This window comes from Canis lupus, chromosome 12, assembly GCF_048164855.1.
Source record: "Canis lupus baileyi chromosome 12, mCanLup2.hap1, whole genome shotgun sequence".
NCBI lineage: Eukaryota > Metazoa > Chordata > Mammalia > Carnivora > Canidae > Canis > Canis lupus.
The window spans coordinates 4,516,084-4,541,523 of NC_132849.1; the positions used below are offsets into that span (position 1 = coordinate 4,516,084).

Consider the following 25,440-nt stretch of genomic DNA (forward strand, 5'->3'; position numbering starts at 1 on the left):
GCCTCTCTCTGTGTCTCTCATGAAATAAGTAAATAAAAATTTTTTAAAATTTTTATTAGAATTATTAGAATTCATTGGGGTTATTAAAAGATTCATAGAATGTGGGTGGGTGGTACAGAAAAAAAACAAAATTGGCCATAGTTAATAATTGTTGAAGCTGGATGATGGGTATGTGGGGTTTCATTATGGTGTGCTATTTTTATGTGTATTTGAACTTCTCCATAATAGAACATTTAACATAGTAAATTGCCAGTATAATTAGCATAGATTGAATTTGGAATTTTTTATCTGTCAGCTGGTCAGCTGGCCTCTTAACTGAGGTCTAGTCCACTGATGGGCACTCAATTTCTATAAAAAAGTGGGACAAACCATTGTTGGCTCATTAATAGCCACCTATATACCGACTCTAGTGGTCTAGCTTTGTAGCTAACTGCAGTGACTCCATCTGTCAAAGTAGGACATACAGTTCATAGGAACCCATCCCATTCTGGCTATTGGAAGTAAAAAGTTGAGGCAGTATCTTACTTGAATCTCTGATTTAAGTATATTGACGCTCAAGTTTTCTGTCTAGTCTTAGAGTATTCTCTGTAGATTAGGAAACTTGGTATTTTTAACTTTTTTAGCCAAATGTAAATAGACTTTAAAACATTTATAAAATTACTTTTCTCGGGATCCCTGGGTGGCGCAGCGGTTTGGCGCCTGCCTTTGGCCCAGGGCGCGATCCTGGAGACCCGGGATCGAATCCCACATCGGGCTTCCGGTGCATGGAGCCTGCTTCTCCCTCTGCCTATGTCTCTGCCTCTCTCTCTCTCTCTCTCTCTGTGACTATCATAAGTAAATTAAAAATAAATAAATAAATAAAATAAAATTACTTTTCTCACAATGAAAAGAACCTAAAATGGTTCAACAATAGCCGATTTATTAATATTTATATATGAATGAGCCATTGTCTTCTGAAGTCATACCATTTTTTACTGGATATTGGTTAGTTTTTGACCAAGTCTTTTCTTTATCAGTTCTGATATCAAAAAGGAGAAAAGATAGCCTGTGAATCTCCATGTTACCATACCTATAAAAAGCAGCAGTTTAGAGAATCTGTTGGATTTCTGAGCTTTGCCTCACTAGGCAGAGGTACCATTCTTTAGATTCTGTGTACTTGCTGAATTAATGTTTGTCATTGAATATGCCTCTTTTGAAAAGATTAAAGTGGATTAGCTAACAGATTACATTCTGACAAAATAAGTTTTATCTAGTTAAAATGTGGAAAAAGAAATGTTACTTTTTTTTGCTAATTTGGCGTGGAAAGATTATGTCAAACCATATATTAATATTGTCAGAGTCAAAATGGTAGTTCTATAAAAACCTTACTACATTAAGACATCGCTAATTAAGATTAATATATGGGGGAGATGTTAGTGAACCTCCCCTATCTACAGTTTTTCTGTTAGTTGTCAATTTGGGTGAAGCTTAAATTTTTGGTGAGTTTGGTGACGATAAAGCTGAGGTGAGTGTGACAGTCTTGGATATTTTTATATCTGAGACACCATTTCTTATCTGAAACCATAACGTTTCTTATAAAATGGGGGTTTGTTTTCTCTTAATTTTTTTTTCTTTCTTCCTTTTACCCTTCAGCCGGCAATTCTTTGGTCCAACAAGGTGGACAGCCGCTCATCCTAACCCAGAATCCAACCCCAGGTTTGGGCACAATGGTTACTCAACCAGTGTTGAGGCCTGTCCAGGTCATGCAGAATGCCAATCATGTGACTAGTTCTCCTGTGGCATCACAACCAATATTCATCACTACACAGGTGAGTAGGACTCTGAATTCTGGGGTTGGGTAGGGAAGGAGAGAAATACTGTGAACTTTTGGAGGCTCTAACTTAGAGTCATTAGCATCATTAGAAATGGTTCTAAGTCCTGTCTTTTGACCTGGCTTTCTTATTTGCTGTATATAATTTGATACCAACTTTTATAGAAAGCCCAACATAACACAGCTGGGTAATTTCCTCTTCCTGTCTTTAAAGGGCTATTAAGTAATTTGAGATCTGGACAGAAATTAGTGGGAAAGCTTAAATTAGGAAGCCTTAACATTTGGCCATTAACACTTTCTGCCCTTTGCTTGGGCTGTTTTTCTTAAAATGGGATGATTTAGTTGACTCTTGAAATCTGTGTGTGAAATTGGTAAAGTGTGGGGAGAACTTTGGAAGAGGAGGAGGAAGATGACTTATTTGACATGTAAAGTGAATGGAAGTTGAAAGCCTAATGCCGAATATGGAACATAAAGGCAAGTGCTTCTCAGCCTGTGGCTTCCTGAGTTATAAAACTCTTCTCCTAAAAATTTGCCAGAGGTTTATGGCCTTTGAAGTGGACTTTGGGAACAATTTCTTAACAATTGTTTTGTGTCGAATCATTCCAGTGAATACTCTTAGTGTCCACCACCACCCCCCCCCCCCGCCCCGCCTTCTATGCTTTTATCTGTTTGGGGCCAGTTTGTGGATGAGGTATTTTTTAAGCTGAGGTTCTTTTAAGATGGAGTAGGTTTACATTTTTGTTCATATGTACTAAAGCTTATTCTTCAGTTTTGATATTTTGTCACTCAAAAGTTTGCCGAAATTCTTAGAGCTTTTAAATGACTGAGATGGAGAAATCTATCTCTAAAAAAAGAACCACTAGGTAAGAGTGTGAGTTTTTTTGGATGTAGTTCTAATTGCAATCTCTGCTAGTGTTAACTGACCTCCATGTTAAAGATCATTTTGCTTTTTAATGCAGGGATTTCCTGTAAGAAATGTCCGGCCTGTACAAAATGCAATGAATCAGGTTGGGATTGTGCTGAACGTACAACAAGGCCAAACGGTTAGACCAATAACACTAGTCCCAGGTAAGGAAAAATGTCTACCATTCAAAATAAACTGGCATCTAGAAGATTTGTTTTTCATGTCTCAAAATATTCTTGGCCATTTAAAAAGTGTGTTTAAGAAAAATCTAAAAATGTAAAAATCATATTGATTTAAGCCCAATTTATTTATTTATTTATTTTTTTAAATTTTTATTTATTTATGATAGTCACAGAGAGAGAAATAGAGAGAGGCAGAGACATAGGCAGAGGGAGAAGCAGGCTCCATGCACAGGGGGCCCGATGTGGGATTCGATCCCGGGTCTCCAGGATCGCGCCCTGGGCCAAAGGCAGGCGCCAAACCGCTGTGCCACCCAGGGATCCCTTTAAGCCCAATTTAAAAAAAAAACTGTTTCTAACCTTTGGCCAGGGTGGTGGTTTTATTTATTTTTAACTTTTTACCACCCTTCAAACAGGGTTTATATAGTCATTTTTCTGCTTCTGGTGTTTTTTTTTTTTTTTTTTTTTTTTTTTTTTTTTAATTTTTTTATTTATTTATGATAGTCACAGAGAGAGAAAGAGAGAGAGGCAGAGACACAGGCAGAGGGAGAAGCAGGCTCCATGCACCGGAAGCCCGATGTGGATTCGATCCCGGGTCTCCAGGATCGCGCCCTGGGCCAAAGGCAGGCACCAAACCGCTGCGCCACCCAGGGATCCCATGCTTCTGGTGTTTTAGTCCACTATTAAGTTTGTTATCCTGAAGGAATATTAATGCAAACTCCCAAATTCCTTATTTCTTATGTCTGCTCACTTACACTGTGGGATTATAAAATTTATTTTGCTTTATTTATTTATTTATTTTAAAGATTTTATTTATTCATTCATGAGAGAGAGAGAGAGGCAGAGGGAGAAGCAGGCTCCATGCAGGGAGCCTGATGTGGGACTTGATCCCAGGACTCTAGGATCCAGCCCTGGACAAAGGCAGGGGCTAAACCGCTGAGCTACCCGATGGCTCAAAAATACAAAAAATGTATTTTTCTTTAATTTTACAGCATAGATTTTGGATATAAATTAAAAGACTTACCCTTTGATGATAAATTTGCCAATGATTAGTTTTTTTTTTTTTTTTAAGATTTTATTTATTTATTCATGATAGTCACAGAGAGAGAGAGAGAGAGAGGCAGAGACACAGGCAGAGGGAGAAGCGGGCTCCATGCAGGGAGCCCGATGTGGGATTCGATCCCGGGTCTCCAGGATCGCGCCCTGGGCCAAAGGCAGGCGCCAAACCGCTGCGCCACCCAGGGATCCCTGTTTTTTTTTTTTAAGAAACTAAATTGAAAATTATTTTTTTAAATCTTTTTTTTTTTATGATTTTTTTTTTAATTTTTATTTATTTATGATAGTCACAGAGAGAGAGAGAGAGAGAGAGAGAGAGAGAGAGAGGCAGAGACACAGGCAGAGGGAGAAGCAGGCTCCATGCACCGGGAGCCCGACGTGGGATTCGATCCTGGGTCTTCAGGATCACGCCCTGGGCCAAAGGCAGGCTCCAAACCGCTGCGCCACCCAGGGATCCCTGTTTTTTTAAATCTTGTAATTTTCTCCCCACAGTTCTTTACTTAGTATCTGTAAGTTTACTACAATTCAGGCCAAAAAATATCTTAATTTAGTTATTCTAAGGGTACCTCCATAAACTTATCTTCCTAAATTGCTGTTGTTCTTAGAGCCCACACAATGTTTTTGACCTTCAGTCTCATGGACTTACCTAGTTCTGATATTTCTATATTTGTCAGTGAAATTGTCTACAACTGAGCCAGGAGATTCACCTCTGGGACATCCTGGTAGAATGGCATAGACAGTCTTCTGTTTGAGTTCATCTTAAAAGGATGGAAGACTACTTTAGTATCCTAAGAAAAGAAATGCTGCTTTTTTTTTAGTACCACATCTGCCCTTTGGCCTCCTATTCTGTACTCATTCATGCCCTTCCAGTATTGAGGTCAAGCTACTCCTGATTGTATTCTTGGGATCGAAAAGGCAGTATGGTAAGGTGTTTGGGGAGGAGTTGATAGGAATCTTCTTTCTTCAGTTTAATAGGGCTCATTCCTTAGGATAAGTGCTTTTATCAATTCGGATATATGTTGTCTTAGATATCAGAGTCTGTGCTATTCTCGTTAACTTCTGATGGCCACCAAACACTTTGGGGAACTAATCTTTTCTTATTGCAGTATTTTCAGTAAAGACAGGTAGAATGTATTAGAGGTGAGCTCACTGACCAAGCTTTGGTACTTTTCTTTGTTTCTCTTCTGAAGCCCCAGGTACCCAGTTCGTTAAGCCGACAGTTGGAGTCCCACAGGTGTTCTCTCAGATGACCCCAGTGAGGCCAGGCTCCACCATGCCTGTGCGGCCCACCACTAACACCTTCACCACCGTCATCCCAGCTACTCTGACCATTCGAAGCACTGTCCCGCAGTCCCAGTCCCAGCAGACCAAGTCCACACCCAGCACCTCCACTACTCCCACTGCCACACAGCCGACCTCACTGGGGCAGCTGGCTGCTCCGCCTCCCAGCCAGTCCAGCCAGACCCCCAACCCCAAGCTAGGTGAGCACTGGGAAGTGGAGACGGCAGTGCTGGGTGGGGCAGTGGGTGGAGGACAGATAATTATCACTCGGCCAACATAGCTCCCTCTTTCCCCTCTCCACCTGCAGTGAGCATTGCCAGCTTTGTCACTGTGAAGCGACCTGGGGTTACAGGTGAAAATAGCAATGAAGTAGCCAAACTGGTGAATACCCTTAATACCATCCCTTCCCTGGGCCAGAGTCCTGGGCCAGTGGTGGTTTCCAACAACAGCTCTGCCCACGGCTCCCAGAGAACCAGCGGACCTGAGTCTTCAATGAAAGGTACAGTAATCTAAAAGAGCATCCAGCCATTTAGAAACACTGACAAAGTACTTGTTATATCAGAACTTTATACTTGGAAATAGAGACTTAAAAAATATAGTTGCCACAGTCTGTTCTCACAAGAAAGTTTAGTGTAGAAAAGGGGATAGCCACTGTGAAAAGTGTAATAATTCTGTTTCTTGTGCTGTGGAGTTGAGTGAAATGGACCAGTTGATCAGAGATGTGTGGGATACTTAAAAAAAAAAAAGTTTCATGGAGGAGGTGGATTTTTGCACAAGGTTTTAAAGTTGGATTTGGTAGAAGGGTTTTCAGGTGTAGACAGGATATGAGCATAAGGGTTTACAATGGCCTAGAGCAGAGGTCAGCAAACATTTTCTTTAAAGGACCAGATGGTATTTTAGGCTTTATGCACTAAATATGGTCTCTGCCACAACTACGCAGCTCTGCCATGGTGATGCAAAAGCAGCCACAGACAGTATACAAACAAATGAGCATGATCACTAAAGCTGTTTACGGACTCTTTTTTTTTTTTTTTTTTACGGACTCTTAATTTTATGTAATTTTCATGTGTCAGAATATCTTCTTTTGCTTTCATTTCAACTATTTTAAAATGTGAAAACATTTAACAAAGGATATTGGAAAAGTAGACATCCACATCCAATGAAGTTGAACCCAAACCATCTGTAAAAATTAACTCAGTGAACCAAAGACCTAAACATAAGAGCTAAAACTATAAAAGAAGAAAACATAGGGAGAAAGCTTCATGACATTGGATTTGGCAATGATTTCTTATATCTGACACCAAAAGCATGGGCAACAAAAGAAAAATATGATAGTAGATGTAATAATAATAGATAAGTGAGACCACAACAGATTTTTATTTTTATTTATTTATTTATTTATTTATTTATTTATTTATTTATTTATTTATTTAATTTATTTATGATAGTCACAGAGAGAGGGAGAGAAAGACAGGCAGAGGGAGAAGCAGGCTCCATGCCGGGAGCCCGATGTGGGATTCAATCCCGGGTCTCCAGGATCGTGCCCTGGGCCAAAGGCAGGCACCAAACCGCTGCGCCACCCAGGGATCCCTATTTTTATTTATTTTTCAAAAAAGATTTTATTTATTTATTCATGAGAGACAGAGAGAGAGGCGAAGGGAGAAGCAGGCTCCATGCAGTGAGCCCAGTGTGGGACTGATCCTGGGACTCCGGGATCACACCCTGAGCCGTAGGCAGGTGCCCAACCACTGAGCCACTCAGGCGTCCCTACATCAGATTTTAAACTTATACAGTATCAATCAGACGACACTAGGAACAGAGTGAAAAAGCAACTCAGCAAATGGGAGAAAATATTTGCAAATATTTTTACATCTGGAATATATGCACAGCTCAACAAAAAAGCAAACAACTCCATTAAAAACTAGGCAAAGGAGTTTTTTTTCCAAACTTTTTTCCAAAGAGGTTATGCAAATGGCTGTTAAGCACATGAAAAGATGCTTACCATCTTACCATCACTAATGATTAGAGAAGTGCAAATCAAAACCACGTTGAGGTACCACTTCACACCCATTAGGATGGTTCTTACCCAAAAAACAAAATAGCAAGTGTTGGTGAGGATGTATAGATATTGGAACTCTTGTGTGTTGCTGGTGGAAATGTAAATTGGTATTATGGTCTCTCAAAAAGTGAAATATAAAATTACCATCTGACTCAGGAATTCCACTTCTGGAGTATGGCCCAAAAGAACTGAAAGCAGGTACTCAAGTAGATATTCGTACACCCATGTTCATAGCAGCAGTATTCACCATAGCCAAAAGGTGGAAGCAGTCCAAGTGAGTGTCAACTGATGAGTAAATGAACAAAATATGATTCATATATTAGTAGCTTATTGTTCAAGAAAGGAAATTCTGAGACATGCTGCTACATTCATGAACTTTGAGAACATTCTGCTAGGTATTGAACTAAGCCAGTCACAGGAGGACAAATACTGTGTTGACACTTATATGCGGTACTTAAAGGAATCAAATTTACAGAAATGGAAAGTAGAATGGGGGTTGCCAGGACTAAGAGGAGGAGGGAATGGGGGAATTGTTTAATGGGTACAGAGTTTCAGTTTTATAAGATAAAAAGAGTTCTGGAGAATGCTTGTACAATAATGCAAATGTACCTAACTGTACATATGAAAATAGTTAAGAGGTAAATTTTATGTATGTGTTCCTGCAATTAAACAAAAAGTTGTATAATGACCAAAAGGTAAAATCCATTCCTAGCTCATGGGCCAAACCAAAGTTGGCATCTGGCTAGATTTTGTCTATGAGCTGTGATTTGCTGACCCCTGTCCTAGAGTTAGAAGAATGGTAAAAAGAGTGGTCCTCATAGTGATCACTCATACTTGCGTATCAACCTTAATATGCCTTTCAGGGAGTGTTTAACTTGTCTTCAAAGGGCCAGTAATCTGTTTCCAGTATCGTCTCATTAGTCTTATCAGTGCTTCTTAACTTCTTTCAGTGACGTCTTCCATCCCAGTGTTTGACCTCCAGGATGGTGGACGGAAAATATGTCCTCGGTGTAATGCTCAGTTCCGTGTTACTGAAGCTTTGAGAGGTCACATGTGTGTAAGTGATAGCAGTTGTGATGGGGATCCAGCTTCAGTGGCTACTACTTGTATATCTCCTGTAGAATTAGGAGGTTGTGAAGGAGGGGCTCTAAAATGACTTAGAAGCTTCTTAAAGGGTTATGCTCTCTTTTGGCCTGTTTTAGAAGAGTTTCATACTTTGGAATGTAGAAAGATACATTTAGAGACTCTCAAGTAGATTGGAACATATGTGACCTTAATTCCTTGGTTGTGGTTGATTTTAAAACTACACAGGACAGGTTTGCTAGATAATCAGAACTCAAGTGAAGGTAACCTCTGTTTATTTTCTTTTTCCTTTTTTTTAAGATTTTATTTATTTGAGAGGGTAAGATAGGGCACGAGTAGGGTAGGGGCAGAGGGAGAGAGAGACAAGTAGACTCCTCGCTGAGTGGGGAGTCCAACATGGGGCTTGATCCTAGGACCCTGAAATCATGACCTGAGTGGAAGTCAGATGCTTAACTGACTGAGCCACCTAGGTACTCCTCAATTTATTTTCTATTTATTGTGTCATTGTGTGAATCAAGAGTCATTAACCATTTCCCATTTCTAGCCTTTTCATTTTTTATTAGTTCAGACGCAAAAGTTGGGATTTCTTCCTGCCAGGGAGTTCAGAGGCAAGTTATGCTAGTTAAGTGGTTGAAGGATCTAAGGCAGGAGGAAGAAATATAAGGTATGGGATTTGGAGTGGCATATGGCTATAAATATATATCCATAGAAAAAGCCAGAATTCTGGAAACACTATAGAAAACCAAAGGGTGAAACCTGGATGAGAATACATAGGACCAAACCATACCTGAGAGATGTTCATGAGGTTGGGGAGTTGGTACATCCCAGCCCCCAGATAACCAGAATGATCTTCCTTTATAGTACTGTTGCCCAGAAATGGTGGAATACCAGAAGAAAGGAAAGTCTCTGGATTCAGAACCCAGTATCCCATCAGCTGCAAAGCCCCCATCCCCTGAGAAAACAGTTCCTGTTGCTTCCACACCGTCTTCTACACCTATTCCTGCTCTGTCACCACCTACCAAAGTACCAGAGCCAAATGAAAATGTGGGTGATGCTGTCCAGACCAAACTCATCATGCTAGTAGATGACTTCTACTATGGACGGGATGGTGGCAAAGTGGCCCAACTCACAAACTTCCCTAAGGTTGCCACATCTTTCCGATGCCCACATTGTACCAAAAGGCTAAAAAACAACATTCGGTAAGTGTTGAAGAGCCTTAGAGGTTACCCTAGACAAGAGAAAACTAAAAATTTTTTATATGTTTTTCTATTTGGGCAGTAGTCCTGTTTATCTAGTCTAGCTAAGGATTATCATTAAATCAATAAGTAGTACTATAGAAGGAGGAAGTATTGTGGTTAATAAGAAGAGATAACTTTGGGGGGAGTAAGGGAAAGTAGTATATCCCTTCATAGAACTCCTACTTTTAAGAAACCCTTTTCTGAGCTCAGAAAAGGACTGTCCCAAACAAGGGGGTGGGACACACAATGTATGTTCTGGGATTCTAGGGCTACTGGTTTTTTTGATTCTGTACTTTCTCCTTGTGCTGTACTACAGATTCATGAACCATATGAAGCACCATGTAGAACTCGATCAGCAGAACGGTGAGGTAGATGGTCATACTATCTGCCAACACTGTTATCGCCAGTTTTCCACGCCCTTCCAGCTCCAGTGCCACTTGGAAAATGTTCATAGTCCTTATGAATCAACGAGTAAGTTTGGGAACTTAAACTCTAGGGGTTTACTTTGCTCTTCGTTCATTGAATGGCATGGGGAGGAGCCCATCCATCATTTATATATGGGTATCAGTATAGAGGAAGCTCTTTGTACATTTTTTTTTTAAGATCTTATTTATTTATTCATGAGAGACACAGAGAGGCAGAGACACAGGCAGAGGGAGAAGCAGGCTCCCCATGGGAAGCCCGATGCAGGACTCGATCCCAGGACCTTGGGATCACGACCTGAGCCAAAGGCAAACGCTCAACCACTGAGCCACCCAGGCACCCCTCTTTGCACATTTCTGGTCAATTCTTTAGTTCACTCACCCTTTATTCTTATAAGTTAGACTTCTCTTCAAGCCTGAATTGAATTCAGGGCTAGAATTGTTAGGAACTTTGGTTCAGGACCACTGTAACGTGTTGTAATGTATATAGTGTAATATAATGGATTCCTTAACCAAGATCCATCTATATTTGGACCTCTGCTTTAGTTAGTATCCTGATAGGTTTTACATAGGACAAAAGATGACAGTATAAACATCATAAAGTACTTTACCATTAAGATAGTGCTTTCAGGGATGCCTGGGTGGCTCAGTGGTTGAGCGTCTGCCTTCGGCCCAGGGTATGATCCTGGAGTCCTGGGATCGAGTCCCACATCAGGCTCCCTGCATGGAGCCTGCTATTCTCTCTGTGTCTCTCATGAATAAATAAATAAAATCTTTAAAAAAAAAAAAAAAAGTGCTTTCACTGAACTGTAAACTGAGATATGGAGTGTTACCTTGACTGTACATCTAACAGCTGAGGAAATGTAGGCTGAACACAGGCTCACAAAAATTAAATCATTTACTTCAGAGCATATAACGGTAGTGAGGTGCCATTGTGAGGATTTAAGCCTGGTCTTCCTAGAATATCTCTTGTGTTCTTCAGGGGATTTCTGGTGTTGTTTTAGAGACAAAAATTACATAAGTATAAGCCTATGCATTGTATAATACCAATGATAGGTGAAATAGTTTAAAGAAGAGAAAAGATCTTTGAGGCTAGGTTTCCCCAAAAGTCGTAAACTTTTAGAGTCTTTAAATACAAGAAGGATTTAGACAGATGAAAGTAATAAGAAAAGCTTTTTAGGTGATGGGAAGCTGCATTTTAAAAACTTTGACTAAAAATGAATTAAACAGTAAGGATATCCATTATATCATTTAAATGAGACTACTTGAGGTGGAGTAAACTTCAACCCCAAAACTTGAGTGTTCTGCTGCAATTCTCTTGTCTCTGGCTTGTAGTGAGGTGGCTGTGTTAATCTTGGGCCTTACATTCAGGCATTAAATAGTGCAGACAAGGAATAGACCTCATCTTCCCATGTCTTTTCCTGAATTTGTTTCAGGAAAGCAGAATTGCTTTCCCTTTATATTTCCTTGGCCTTGGTCATATTGGCAAGGACAATGGAACTGCCATTCGTGGCTTAGGCTAATGTTGGTCAATAGAAATATAATGTAAGTAAGCTACATATGCAATTTTTATTTTTTAATAGCCATTTTTAAAAAGTTAAAGAAATTAATTTTTTTAACTTTTTTTTTTACAACCTCCTTTTTTTTCTTTTAACTTTATTTAATTTGGGGTTTGGGGGGTTATTTTGTTTTTAAGTAAGCTCTATACCCAGTGTGGGGCTTGAACTCAAAATTCTGCAATCAAGAGTCACATGCTTTACCGACTGAGCCAGCCAGGCCCCTGTGAAATTAATTTTAATAGTGTATTTAATTTAACTCAGTAAACCCAAAATATCATTTCAGCACGTAATCAAGATTTATTTATTTATTTATTTTATTTATTGTAATCAAGATTTAAAAATTGATGAGATGGTACAACTTTGGACTACTAATTTGGCAATAGAAGAGAATAGATACTGGAATCAACCACTATGCAGTTAATGGCAGAGTACCCAACTTGGTCTTTGTTAGGGCCCCAAAGTCTTCACTGTCAGTGATGAAGAGTCTACACCTCCCAGTGAATACATCTCATTTTTTTTAAAACTTTTTTTTTTTTTAACTTTTATTTATTTATGATAGTCACACAGAGAGAGAGAGAGAGAGGCGGAGACATAGGCAGAGGGAGAAGCAGGCTCCATGCACCGGGAGCCCGATATGGGATTCGATCCCGGGTCTCCAGGATCGCGCCCTGGGCCAAAGGCAGGCGCTAAACCGCTGCGCCACCCAGGGATCCCTACATCTCATTTTTTACGCAGAATCTGGTGCGTAGGCTTTTGTTAATTCCATTTAAATACGGACTGTACATAGAAAAGATAAGTTTTTCCATATGAGGGAAAAAAACCTAATCAGAACCTAATCAATCTTTTTCTCTTCACTTAACCACTCTGTTATGTCTGACTTTTAATTTTTGAGTATCATGACTTTTAAAATTTATATTGATCAAAAACCTGAGAAAATGCTAACTCAAAGGTAAATAACTTTTCTATACTTTAGTATGTATCAGTTTTATTCTTAGATTTTTGTATAAGTCCTCTTTCCTGCACCCATGGCAGATCCTTCATGAAAGTAGCTTGTTTTTTAATGTTAATATTTTGGACCCGTTACTTTCCTTTTAATTTTGAAGGGAAAAAAAAGTTTCCTTTTATTTTCTGAAGTGTTTTAAAATTAGACATAATGACATTTTACCCTCAAATGATTATGTATCTCTTAAAAATCAAGACCTTTATCTGTATACATCCATAGTATCTTTGTCAAGACCTAATAGCAGCAATCATAAATCCTTAATATCATCCAATACCTAGTCCATTTTCAAATTTCCTGAAACATCAATGGATCATTACACTTGATTACAGTAATAGTGTACTCTTAATAGCATTATGTTTTTCTTCACACTTGTTTAAGGGCAGTAGGCTGAAGAAGGGGTAGATTTGAGGGAAGGATTCTTACCCATGGTCAGATGTCAGGGGAGGATCCTGTGTGGAAAATGACTCATCAAAGGGGCGAACTAATTGCTTGGTAAAGTCTTGGAATATATGGAGTGATGAGGTTGGCTGAGCCTTAGAAAGGTGTATATTTTCTTCCTTTCTTCTTTTCTTTTCTTTCTTTTCTATTTTCTTTCTTTTTTTTTTTTTTTTTTAATTTTTTTATATTTATTTATGATAGTTACAGAGAGAGAGAGGCAGAGACACAGGCAGAGGGAGAAGCAGGCTCCATGCACCGGGAGCCTGATGTGGGATTCGATCCTGGGTCTCCAGGATCGCGCCCTGGGCCAAAGGCAGGCGCCAAACCGCTGCGCCACCCAGGGATCCCTCTATTTTCTTTCTTTCTCTTTCTCTCTCTTTCTTTCTTTCTTTCTTTCTTTCTTTCTTTCTTTCTTTCTTTCTTTCTTTCTTTCTTTCTTTCTTTCTTTCTTTCTTTCATTTCTTTCAGATTTATTTTAGAGAGGGTGCAAGCATGAGCAGGGGGAGAGGCAGAGGGAGATGAGACAAGCGGACTCCCCACTGAATGGGACACCTGACTCAGAGCTCAATTCTTGGAGCTGAGATGAAATCAGGAGTTGGACGCTTAACTGACTGAGCCAGTCAGGTGCCCCTATCCTTTCTTTGATAATTTGGAGAACAGAAAGCAGAAGCGGTAGTAGTTCACTCCTATTCTCAAAGTAAGACTGTGTTAGGTGTTAAAGACATGAGGGTAATCGTGCTAGGAAGGACCATGTTATGGTGGCCACTTTGCAAAATCGGTTAATCCCATCTCTTGAATTTTTTTCCACACCAGCTGCAGTGTGGAATTAGAATAGATGGGGATAGTTACTAGATACGTTTTAAATCCACTGATGGCTTAGGTTTCTAGCTCACTGGTTTTCTTGGTATGAGATAATATATATAAATCTTAGCATGGTGTTTATGTGTTAGAAGTTACTTTAATAAGTGTTGTCATTATTGATGTTGTATGACAGCTGTACCAAGAGAGCTGATATATAGGTTGTAGGAAGAGCTTCAGGGTTGAATGAGATTGGCCAGGAAGAACTCAGAATAAGAAAGTTTAGGACAGAAGGTTGGAAAGCACCTATATTTAAAAGATGTTCTAGAAAAAGAAGAAAACAATAAATGACAAACAAATTGAATTAAGAGGCAAAGGGGCAGAAGAAGAAAATATTGTCATTTAGTTGACACTATTTCCCAAACATGTCATGTACTTCCACACCTCTGTGCCTTTGTTACTGTTCTCTTGGTCCCTCTGTCTGAGAAACTCCTATTCTTTCAACATTTAGCTTATATATCTTATAGCTTCTGTTCATTCTTTGAGACAAAATTTTTTATTTACTTGTATCTTTGTAGCATCTAATGAATCTCTGGCCAGTGCTTCTAAATGGGTTCCCATAACCCTTTGAGATAAACACAGAACTTGTGAAACTTCTTCCCAGAAAATAAAGATTTTATTCTTTTGCAAATAATTTCAGGGGATACTGAGGTTCCCTGAGGCATCGAACATGGACCCCAGATCAAGAATCCCTGGTTTTTGTTTAACACTTTAAAGGATCATTTCAACTTTACTCTTGTGGGGAAACGGGTTGGACATGGTCCAGTAAATGCTCAAAGCTTTAAATTTACAATTTCCATACTTGCAAAAACCTGAAAATAATCCCAGTGACAGAAAAACAATTACTGTGCCTGTTTATTTATTTTTTTACTGTGCCTGTTTAATTCAAAATATATTTAGCAATTCAAATTTTTATTACTCAGAATTACAGCTTTTATAAGCTTGACAAAATGACCAGTTTCAAAGTTTAATTACCTCAACAACTCATAACAAGGCAAGAACTTCTGTCACCATTGTCAGTCCTTTGAGGACAAATTCTTGTACTCATTTAGTAGATGTTTGTGGAATTATTCATAGAAGATCATTATTTATCCTTGAGCAGAGGAATGAAGCAGTGTAGTAATTTAAAATAATTCACTTGGCAATCGTATGTAAAGCATAGACACTGTTTATTTATTGTAGAGACATGAGGTATTATTGGAAGCCAGCTGATTAGTAGTAGGAAATCATGTGGGCTTTTACTAAGTTTTTGTCTGTGAGAATGGCAAAATGACCATTGCTAGATACATTATGAAATAATAGTGACAGAACACAGGGGTGTAGACTCGGAGATAGTGCCTGAGTGCAGGAGGGGGTGGGGAAGTGAGAAGGGAAACAATGGAATCAGGAGGAGGCTAAATTAAGTTAGAGTTGGTGGTAGAATATCCAATTAAAATGTCTTGTAAAAAAAAAAAAAAAAAAAAAAAATGTCTTGTAGACGGTTCAAACCTGAAATGGAGCTTTAGTAAGAAGGCTGAGCTCAAGGCGTAAGGTTTGCTGTTAGCAGCAATACAGATGTTAAGACAGATCCATTTTATTTTATTTCTTTATATATTTTTTAAAGATTTTATTTATTCATGAGACACAGAAGGGGGGAGAAGCAGTCTCCCTGCAGGGAGCCCGATGTGGGACTCAATCCCAGGACCCCGGGACCACGCCCTAAGCCAAAGGCAGACGCTCAACCACTGAGCCACCCAGGTGCCCCAAGACAGATCCATTTTAAAGAAAGAAGAGACTTAATGATGTACTGACTATTGAAAGTAAAAATAGAGAAGTCAGGGAAAATCAAGATTGAGTCAGCAGGACTTTGGTCTTATTTTCAGTTGGATTTATTGATTATTTTTCTTCTTACAGCCAAGTGCAAGATCTGTGAGTGGGCGTTTGAGAGTGAGCCACTATTTCTCCAGCATATGAAGGATACTCATAAGCCTGGAGAGATGCCTTATGTCTGCCAGGTATTGCCTTTTTCTCTAGGGAGCTTCAGCCATTTTGCTCTTAGGCTGAATACAGAAAATCCACTAATGCACATTGCTGAATACCTACTGTATACTCTCACTCAATTTTAGGAATACTGCAGAGATCCAGAAGAAATAATAGACATAGGGTCCATTCTCAGGATTTTCTATGCCAGAGAAAACCATTAAAGGAACATGTGCATGTACCCAGCCAGGGAACCTAGTCAGAGAACATACACATGTACTACAGGAGTGTGTCTCCTGAACTGCCCTCTAGAGATGGACAAAGAAAGCTTTGCTCCTCTTAGTCACAAAGTGGATTGTTCTCAGACTTTCTTGACCTTCCGCCATTTTAATCTTAACCCACAGCTGAATGTATCACAAACAGCCCTTCATTACAGAGTCAGAATAATAATTTGATTTCTATACATTTAGGAAAACTTATTTTTTTCCTCTTATTTTGACATTTTCTGTTACTGCCTCTTTTTTTTAAGGCCTTAGTTGTTCACTCTTAGCTTATTTTCCCTCTTATGTGACTCAGGTTTGTCAGTATCGCTCCTCACTCTACTCTGAGGTAGATGTCCATTTTCGGATGATCCATGAGGATACTCGGCATCTGCTCTGCCCTTATTGCCTGAAGGTCTTCAAAAATGGCAATGCATTCCAGCAGCATTACATGAGGCACCAGGTACCAGGCACCAAGCAATTCCCATATTCTCATTTTTTTTAATTTAGTGGATGCTGGGGCCAGGGCTGAGCTAGTCAGATAATTTTGGTAGGAAGATACAGTAAGTGTATTTGCAAAAATTTCCCAAATTTCAGTTACGTGCCGTGCACTAAGCTAGGTGCCAGGAATTTAGTGTTAATACAAGACAAATGGTAAAGTAGAACGTGGAGAGTATTGTGTTAGGGGAAGTATAAGATATAGAAAAGCATGTACCTATTTTGGGAGCCACCTGAAGTATGAGGAAGTGAAGTGGAGTGGAAGAACAGTGTCTTCCAAGCACAGAATGAAAGTATGGAGGTTCAAAGAATTAAAGGAAGTTCAGTGTGTTTGGAGTGTGGGGTATAGGAGGAGGTTGGAAGTTAGGAAATAGGTGGTGGAGAATCTTGCAAGGCATGAAAAGGGAGGTCATTCGGGAAGCATTAAAGGGAATTTTTTTAAGTTCTTGAGTGATAGGTTCAAATTTGTTTAAGTTATGAGTACTCTGGCTGCACTAGGAGAATGAATTGAAAGGAGAGATTAAGACCAGAGTTAGGGGGACACGCCAAAGGCTCTTTTGGTTTAGGTGAGGGACAGTAGTAGCTATTGGCTTTGAAATGAAGAAGATAGAGTTGAGAGATATTGAGAAAGTAAGTGGTATTTATGATTTAGTGAAGGATTCAGTGAAGGTAGTGAGGAAGGAATTAGGAATAGTGCTTAAAATTCTGTTCTGGGAAAAAATGAATGGTAAGACTATGTACTGATAGAAACACTGTAGAAGCTAAGGTTGACAGCGGAAGTAGGGATTATGCGTTTGGATATTCTGAGTTAGCAATGTCTGTGGACAGCAGCTGTAGTTGTCTACTAAACAAATAGTTGGATATATAGGTCTGAAACCTAGGAGAAAAGCCTGGGTTGTGGAATACATACTTAGGAATCATTATTAAATGAATCAAGTGATTTTAAACATAGAAGTTGCCATGTTCCCTCACCCCCAATTGAGAATAAGATGAACCTCTGAAGACTCTCTCTACAAAGCCATAGTAGACCTAGGAGGAAAAGCAGAAGAGACTTGATGTCAAGGAAGCTGAGGGGAGGAAAGTTTTGAAGAAAAGGGTGTGATCAGAATGTTGCAGGAAGATGTCAGCAACATAGAAACTTAGAGGCCAGCCTTTAGCAGCATTGATGGAACCATGTGGTTGGTTAGCAGAGTGAGTGTCAGATTTCAGCAGGATGAATGAAGAGGTGAGAAAATGGGGACAACTTATTTTTAAAAGTTTCAGAAGGGGAAGACTGAGGATAGCAGATCCAGAGGAAGAGGTATCAGAGAATTTGTTGTTGCTTTTGTGTTTTGTTTTTAAAGTGGAATAAATAGAGTCTTGTTTTAAATTCCTTCAAGAAAGGAGCCACTAGAGGTGGAGAGTGAAGGTACTTAGGGAAGGCACAAAATGGAGAACCAGCTGGGTACACCTGTGTTTGATACTTGCCCATGTCTGCACTCTCATATGTGAGCTCCCTCTTTGGGCTCACACACTCATTTGCACAGAGGTGACTGCCTATAATCCCCCACATGTGTATTTCCAAAGAGCAGCATGGAAATTGTCCCTTGTACTCAGGTAATGGGGCCTTGATATCCTGGGAAGAAAACCATAGGCCTGGTTCCTGTTTCTGAAGGACTTCAGTAGTAGGCAGTCGGAATCTTCAGATGTGTCTCACAAGGACAAGTGCATATCTACATATATATTGATGTGTTAAATGGAAAGATAGCAAGGGATAGAAAAATACCGTCATTCGTGTTGAGAAAAAAAAGAAAGGGCAAACAAGGAGGTGGTGATTTGAGATGTGTCTGTGTGTGTGTGTTATATGGTTATGCGCATAGATTGTCCATGAAAAAATACCCAAGAAACTGGTAACAAGTTGTTTCTGTGCAAAGGGATGGAGGGTTGGAATTGAAGGCAAACTTAAAACATGAAGGAGTATGGAATAAAAAGTATGATTTTTTAAAAATCACATAATACATTTTACTGTGTTCAAAAAAAAAATAAGAGAAAAGAATCTCCAGAAGTAGGTAGCACTGTCTGCATTGTAAAGACAAAGTAGGGCTAAATAAAGTTGAAGCCACTAATCCACATTGTTAAACCAAGTCAGGAAGAGATGGTTGGAGGACCTAGTCATTCTGGCTGAGTCTGCCTTTCTTTGGGACCATGGGAGGTGATGATTCTCAATGGTAGGTTTTGGTGTCGTGTTGTGTATTTTTTTCTTCCTTGTTCAGTTATCCATAGAAAGGTGGGGAAGAGTGATTGTTAGCATTAATCTACCATCTCATCAGGGACAAAAATACATTGGGAACCTTTAAGGGATTCTCTTTCTTTTTCCCTCCTCAGAAGAGGAATGTTTATCACTGCAACAAATGCCGGCTGCAGTTTCTCTTTGCCAAGGACAAAATTGAACACAAGCTTCAGCACCACAAAACCTTCCGTAAACCCAAGCAGCTGGAAGGTTTGAAACCAGGCACTAAGGTGAAGGGCTTGTCAACATTTCTTTCATAAATCCAAGAGGGGAGGAATATCAGTACTCTGAGATTTACAATGGGTAGTGTCTAAATTGTTCCTTCCCTTGGCTCGCAGGTGACAATCCGGGCTTCCCGAGGGCAGCCACGAACTGTTCCTGTTTCCTCCAATGATGCATCTCCCAGCACCTTGCAGGAGGCAGCACCACTGACCTCCTCAACAGACCCCCTGCCTGTCTTCCTTTATCCCCCTGTCCGGCGCAACATTCAGAAGAGAGCTGTTAGGAAAATGTCAGTGCCACCTTTTGGAGGTTGGGGGCTGGGTGGACACAACTGTTCCTATAGCCAGTGTAATCTAGTAGCCTTTAGCAGGATCTGTTGTCTGAAGCCCCCACAATTTGAACACTCCCAGGGCAATAACAAGAATTTTTTGTTGTTTCTTGACAGGAGTGTCATGGGCCGGCAGACGTGTCTGGAGTGCAGCTTTGAAATCCCAGATTTCCCTAATCATTTCCCTACCTATGTTCACTGCTCTCTGTGTCGCTATAGCACCTGCTGCTCTCGAGCCTATGCCAACCACATGATCAAGTAAGTCATGGTTAAACCAGTGATCCTGTCTGAGAGTACAGATTCTCCAGAACTCATTTCATTCCCTCCTTCAACTCTTAAGAGCTGTTTGTCCATCTCTTCTAGCCGGGTAAGAGTCAAACCCGTGTTCATTTGGCTCTGATGGCCTGTGTTCTAATTTTGTAGGACCTTGCTACTTAGAGTGTGGCCTAAAGACCAGCTTAGAACTTCAGCCTCTGCTCTCCACCCCCAGGCTACTCAGGCTGAATGTGTCTTAATGACTCTCCTGGTGATTCATATGCATACTAAAAGGGAATATTAATATGATAGGAAAAGTGATTTGAGTTGAGGTGAGGATGGATTGAAGAGCCATCTCTTTTGTTGGGATATTGTCAAAGACTGGTGATCTCATTTAATGATCAGAACCCCCTGACTCATGCTACTTTTTCTTTGTCTTTCTCAGCAATCATGTTCCACGCAAGAGCCCTAAGTATTTGGCTTTGTTTAAAAATTCTGTGAGGTAAGGAAAAATTTACTGATGGTCTCTTGATTTTTTTAATGTTCTTATATTAAATCCTTTTAATTAACTTTCAGGGGATATGTGAATTAATTAGAGAGGAGAAAGGACAGTCTTTTTTCTTAAGTTGTTAAGCTTCAGATCTTATCCCTCTTGTGACTGTTGTATTTGTTTTATATACTCTTGGATTCTTTTTCTTAGTGGAATCAAGCTGGCTTGCACTTCATGTACCTTTGTTACCTCTGTGGGAGATGCCATGGCCAAGCATCTGGTATTCAACCCCTCTCACAGATCCAGCAGCATCCTACCACGAGGTAAGTAGTAGAGATGGGAGTTAGTGGGACAAGAGAAAAAAATAAGGATACAAGTCTTACCATAGGAGTCAGGAGCATCTCTGCCTGCGCTAGTTCCTTCACTGTTGAGATAGACATCACTACATTGGAAGGGATTAACCATTCCAACTGGACATTTATATAGGACTGGGGGGCTTGTTTCTTCTCTGAGTTAACATTTCTTTATTGTCTCATTTCCCATAGGATTCACTTGGATGTCTCACTCAAGGTAACAAACTTACTTCATGGTTTAATTTCTATTTTCAATGTGTTTCATCCTTTTTATTACTATCACTGCTACTATTAGTATTTCATTTCCCTAGTTTAACTGAGCTTTCTTTTCCTCTTTGCTAAATCCTTTAGACATGGCCATACTCGTGACCGAGTACATGACCGGAGCTTGAAGAATATATATCCTCCTTCTGCCTTCTCCTCTAATAAAACTGCCACTGTGAAATCTGGGGGGGCCACCTCAGCTGAGCCTGAAGAGCTTCCGACTCCTATGACCCAAGCACTCCCGTCACCAGCGTCAACCGCAACCCCGCCACCAACCCCAACCCACTCCCAGCCTTTAGCCCTTCTGCCCTTGGCTGCAGAGGGGGCTGAATGTCTGAATGTTGATGACCAGGATGAAGGGAGCCCAGTCATCCAGGAGCCTGAGCAGGCAACAGGGGGCGGTAATGGCAGTGGGGTTGGCAAGAAGGAGCAGCTGTCTGTGAAGAAGCTTCGTGTGGTACTGTTTGCCCTGTGCTGCAATACAGAACAGGCCGCCGAACACTTCCGAAATCCCCAACGACGGATCCGGCGTTGGCTTCGGCGCTTCCAGGCCTCCCAGGGGGAGAATCTGGAGGGCAAATATCTGAGCTTAGAAGCAGAAGAGAAGCTGGCTGAGTGGGTGCTAACTCAGCGAGAGCAGCAGCTACCTGTGAATGAGGAGACCTTGTTCCAGAAGGCCACCAAAATAGGACGTTCTTTGGAGGGGGGGTTTAAAATCTCATATGAGTGGGCTGTGCGTTTCATGCTCCGGCACCACCTGACTCCCCATGCCCGGCGAGCTGTGGCCCATACCCTACCGAAGGATGTGGCAGAGAATGCAGGACTCTTCATTGAATTCGTACAACGACAGATTCACAACCAGGACTTACCCTTGTCCATGATTGTGGCCATTGATGAGATCTCCTTGTTCCTAGATACAGAGGTGCTGAGCAGTGATGACCGGAAGGAGAATGCCCTGCAGACAGTGGGCACAGGGGAACCTTGGTGTGATGTGGTGCTGGCCATTCTGGCAGACGGCGCTGTCCTCCCCACCCTGGTTTTCTACCGAGGACAAATGGATCAACCTGCTAATGTGCCAGACTCGATATTGCTAGAGGCAAAGGAGAGTGGCTACAGTGATGATGAGATCATGGAGCTGTGGTCAGCTCGGGTGTGGCAGAAGCACACTGCTTGCCAGCGTAGCAAAGGCATGCTTGTGATGGACTGTCACCGCACTCACTTGTCGGAAGAGGTGCTGGCTATGCTTAGTGCCTCTAGCACCTTGCCCGCAGTGGTCCCAGCAGGCTGTAGCTCCAAAATCCAGCCGTTAGATGTATGCATCAAACGAACTGTCAAGAACTTCCTACACAAAAAGTGGAAGGAGCAGGCCCGGGAAATGGCAGATACTGCATGCGATTCCGATGTCCTGCTTCAACTGGTGCTGGTCTGGCTGGCTGAGGTGCTGGGCGTCATTGGGGACTGTCCAGAGCTGGTACAGCGGTCCTTCCTCGTGGCTAGCGTTCTGCCTGGCCCTGATGGCAACATTAACTCGCCTACAAGAAATGCTGACATGCAGGAGGAGCTCATTGCATCCCTAGAGGAGCAACTGAAGCTGAGTGGGGAACAGTCTGAGGAACCCTCAGCTTCCACTCCCCGACCCAGGTCATCTCCTGAAGAGACAATTGAGCCTGAAAGCCTTCATCAGCTCTTTGAGGGCGAAAGCGAGACCGAGTCTTTTTATGGCTTTGAAGAAGCCGACCTAGATCTGATGGAAATTTGAGTGTTGGGGTCATGAGTGGGTGCAGAGTGGGGGTGGGAAAGTGTGAAGGGGGGGGTAGAGGAATTTAGGGAAAAGGGGTTATGCCAGGTGGGGTATTTCGTTTATATTTTTTAATTTTATGCCACCACTCCCCACCCCACCCCCCATGTTGACTTCTGTTTCCCTGTGGATTTGTGGATTATTAGGAATACCAGTAGTGATCCCATCTGAGCCAAGGAGCTGGCCCATTGGTCGTTCACTTCTGCTAAAAACAGGTTTTAGTGACTTTTTTTTTTTTTTTTTTTTAATTTAAATCACTGTTTGGTATTTTTCTGACAAAATCAAGAAAAAGAAAAAAAATTCTTTGTGGGCGAATGTTAATTTTTTTGTTTCCCCTTTTACCTCAATTGTATCATAGTACATCTGGGTTTTTCTCTTTGTTTTACTGTGTGGCAGTGTCTTTGGGCATGTTATTCAACCATTGTCAATGTGAGAACATTTCTGAAGATGGGAAAGACAAAAAAATATGTAGCTCACAAACTGGTTTATTATATATATGGATAAAACTTTTTTCATTGTGGTCTTAACACTTTTATATAAAAACGAAAATGGAAAAAAATCCCACTGAACTCTCTCTTCCTTCTCCTTTCTTTCCTTCCCTCTCCAGAGATGTTGGTTTCTACAGCAACTCTTAGAGATATAAAATTGTGGCTTTAAAAAAATGCATGAAACCACCTCTCATCCAGAATGATGAATTAGATTTGTTTTTCCTCACCACCCTCCCTCCAACAAAAACATGACAAAATGAGTATTCTTTGCACTTGGGATCTTTGGCCCCTTTTCCCATGCTCACACCATTACTCTGGACAAAGGATCATACATGTGTCATTAGCAAGCAAGAGGTACTGAGGTGATCACACAGTGTTAGGGTGGAAGCCAGTGTATGGGTCTTCATCATGTTAAGTGGACAGCATGCCTGTTCAAGAGATCACATGTCCTACATCCAGGAGCTAATTGTGCAAGAAGTTAAGTGTTGAACTTTAAAAATAAGACCACTTGTTGAAATCCTGCTTACTCTGTGGCTTTCCTTATTCCTCTTAATGCTTAGAGAAGAATGTGACCTGAAGAAGAAACACACAGGGGTGTGCACAAAGAAAGACATGAATCTTTATTTTTCACTGCCAGCTTCAAGGAAAGAAAATGTTTCTACAATTTGCATGAGGGATTTTTTTTTAACTGTATGTACTCACAGTTATAAACTGAAATGTACTGTATCATACAGAGAAAAGGAACAAAAACCCAAGGCCAGCTTTCCCACAGCTACACCTTCCATCCCAAGGCTTTCAGCAACATGTCCCTCCTGGGAGCCAAGGAGGCAGCCTGCACAGGCTTGTAAATGGTTCATCTTTAAAATGTATATAAGTGGGACATTTAATAAAATGAGGGGAAATGGATTTATAAACAATGTGGTTTTTTTTTTTTCTAGGTAATCCTATTTTAGTAGGCTTTCACAGACTGGGACATGCTCAAGATGTGATGGGCCTGGTGGTACAGGTGTGACACTTGTTACGCCTGTTTCTCCTCACCTCCATTTTTTGGTTTTTTAACTCCCAGCACACTATAATATAGTGAACTGGAGTGATCCTGCCCATAAACAGCTTGGCCAGCTTCGTGAACCCATGGCATCTGAAAAGTGAACTGAGGATCTATCTTCTCTTGGGCTTCTCTTCCCCAGCTTTTTGCCTGATGCCATTTTGACATTAAAATGGACTTCGAAGTCAACCCTTTGCCTTTGAGAAAGTTCAAGAACTATGGTCAACTATCTACAATGACCTAACCTTCTCTTTGGTAGTCTCCACAGCAGCCCCAGCCTCAGCAGAGCTGGGTTCCTGGCCTCTGCATACTGTGACTTTCTTGATGGGTAGTTTTTTTAAGACTATATAACACCAACAGTGGATCAGCTGGGTTTTGGCCAGGAAGTTACATTTGTGGATTCTGCCTGCATGGCTTAGTAGTAGAAGGAAATTTTTTTTGTTTTGTTTTTTTTATAATTCAGTTTAATCAATAAAGTATTTATTGACTACTTTCTGTGTTGAGACTGAGTATGTGGAAGACAAATAGAAAACTAAGTTTCCTTTGACTTCCTAGTTTGTTATAACATGGGATGATAAAATGCAGGGATATTTCAGTCTCCCCCTCCACTCTCTCACCTCATTGAACTTCTGCAAGTTTGAGTTTGCTACCTATGCTAGTTTCTCAAAGCATTCGAGAGAGGATATGCATCAGAATCACCTAGGGTGTTCATTTATTTATTTAAAAGATTTATTCAGGAGACACAGAGAGGCAGAGACCTAGGTAGAGGGAGAAGTAGGCTCCCTGCGAGGAGCTCGATATGGGACCAGATCCCAGGACCCAGGGATCACAACCTGAGCCGGAGGCAGACGCTCAACCAGTGAGCCACCCAAGTGCCCTGGGTGTTCATTTTTTAAATTCAGGTTTAACACCATTTTGGGAGAATTTGGCTAACACTCCAAATGATTTGATTTATGGCTAAAAGGACTTTTAAATGAACACATAATACTTTAAAGAGGTCTTCTGATAGATTTGGACAATAAACATTTAAATTAAATGAAATTACTTTGTATTTCCTCTATTGAAGGTGAGGAGGTAACATGGGTGAGGTATTAAAGCTGTCAGGCCAGTCCTGCTTGGGAATAACTTTACCCAGAGCAGCTTTACTAGATGCTACATTTCTCTCTTTGAAATGGTGTTTTAACTAAAATATTTGCAGCCAACATACCAGAAAATCAGTAAGAATCTAGCACATGGGTGGCAATGTTTAAGAAAAACGTTAAGTACTTTTGTTATCCCACAAAGATTAGGCCTGGCATCTATACAAAGCTGTTATTTTAGT

At 40.6% G+C, this 25,440-nt stretch overlaps 1 protein-coding gene across 5 annotated transcripts in view; it reads left to right on the plus strand.

Annotated features, from left to right (window-relative positions):
• POGZ (pogo transposable element derived with ZNF domain) overlaps positions 1-24,609 on the plus strand; it is a 47,819-nt gene extending 23,210 nt beyond the window's left edge. For 3 of the 5 annotated variants that reach the window (XM_072769154.1, XM_072769151.1, XM_072769152.1), the window contains 16 exons: positions 1,633-1,808; positions 2,770-2,878; positions 5,140-5,430; positions 5,511-5,729; positions 8,240-8,346; positions 9,234-9,571; positions 9,927-10,081; positions 15,784-15,884; positions 16,426-16,572; positions 18,972-19,106; positions 19,215-19,387; positions 19,544-19,684; positions 20,127-20,183; positions 20,382-20,494; positions 20,717-20,741; positions 20,876-24,609. In XM_072769154.1, coding sequence (XP_072625255.1) covers positions 1,633-1,808; positions 2,770-2,878; positions 5,140-5,430; positions 5,511-5,729; positions 8,240-8,346; positions 9,234-9,571; positions 9,927-10,081; positions 15,784-15,884; positions 16,426-16,572; positions 18,972-19,106; positions 19,215-19,387; positions 19,544-19,684; positions 20,127-20,183; positions 20,382-20,494; positions 20,717-20,741; positions 20,876-22,547 — 3,959 coding nt within the window. In that variant the 3' untranslated portion in view covers positions 22,548-24,609. The remainder of the gene's footprint in view (positions 1-1,632; positions 1,809-2,769; positions 2,879-5,139; positions 5,431-5,510; positions 5,730-8,239; positions 8,347-9,233; positions 9,572-9,926; positions 10,082-15,783; positions 15,885-16,425; positions 16,573-18,971; positions 19,107-19,214; positions 19,388-19,543; positions 19,685-20,126; positions 20,184-20,381; positions 20,495-20,716; positions 20,742-20,875) is intronic. The other 2 variants (XM_072769155.1, XM_072769153.1) reach the window with 1 other exon arrangement.
• The last annotated feature ends 831 nt before the right edge of the window (positions 24,610-25,440 follow it).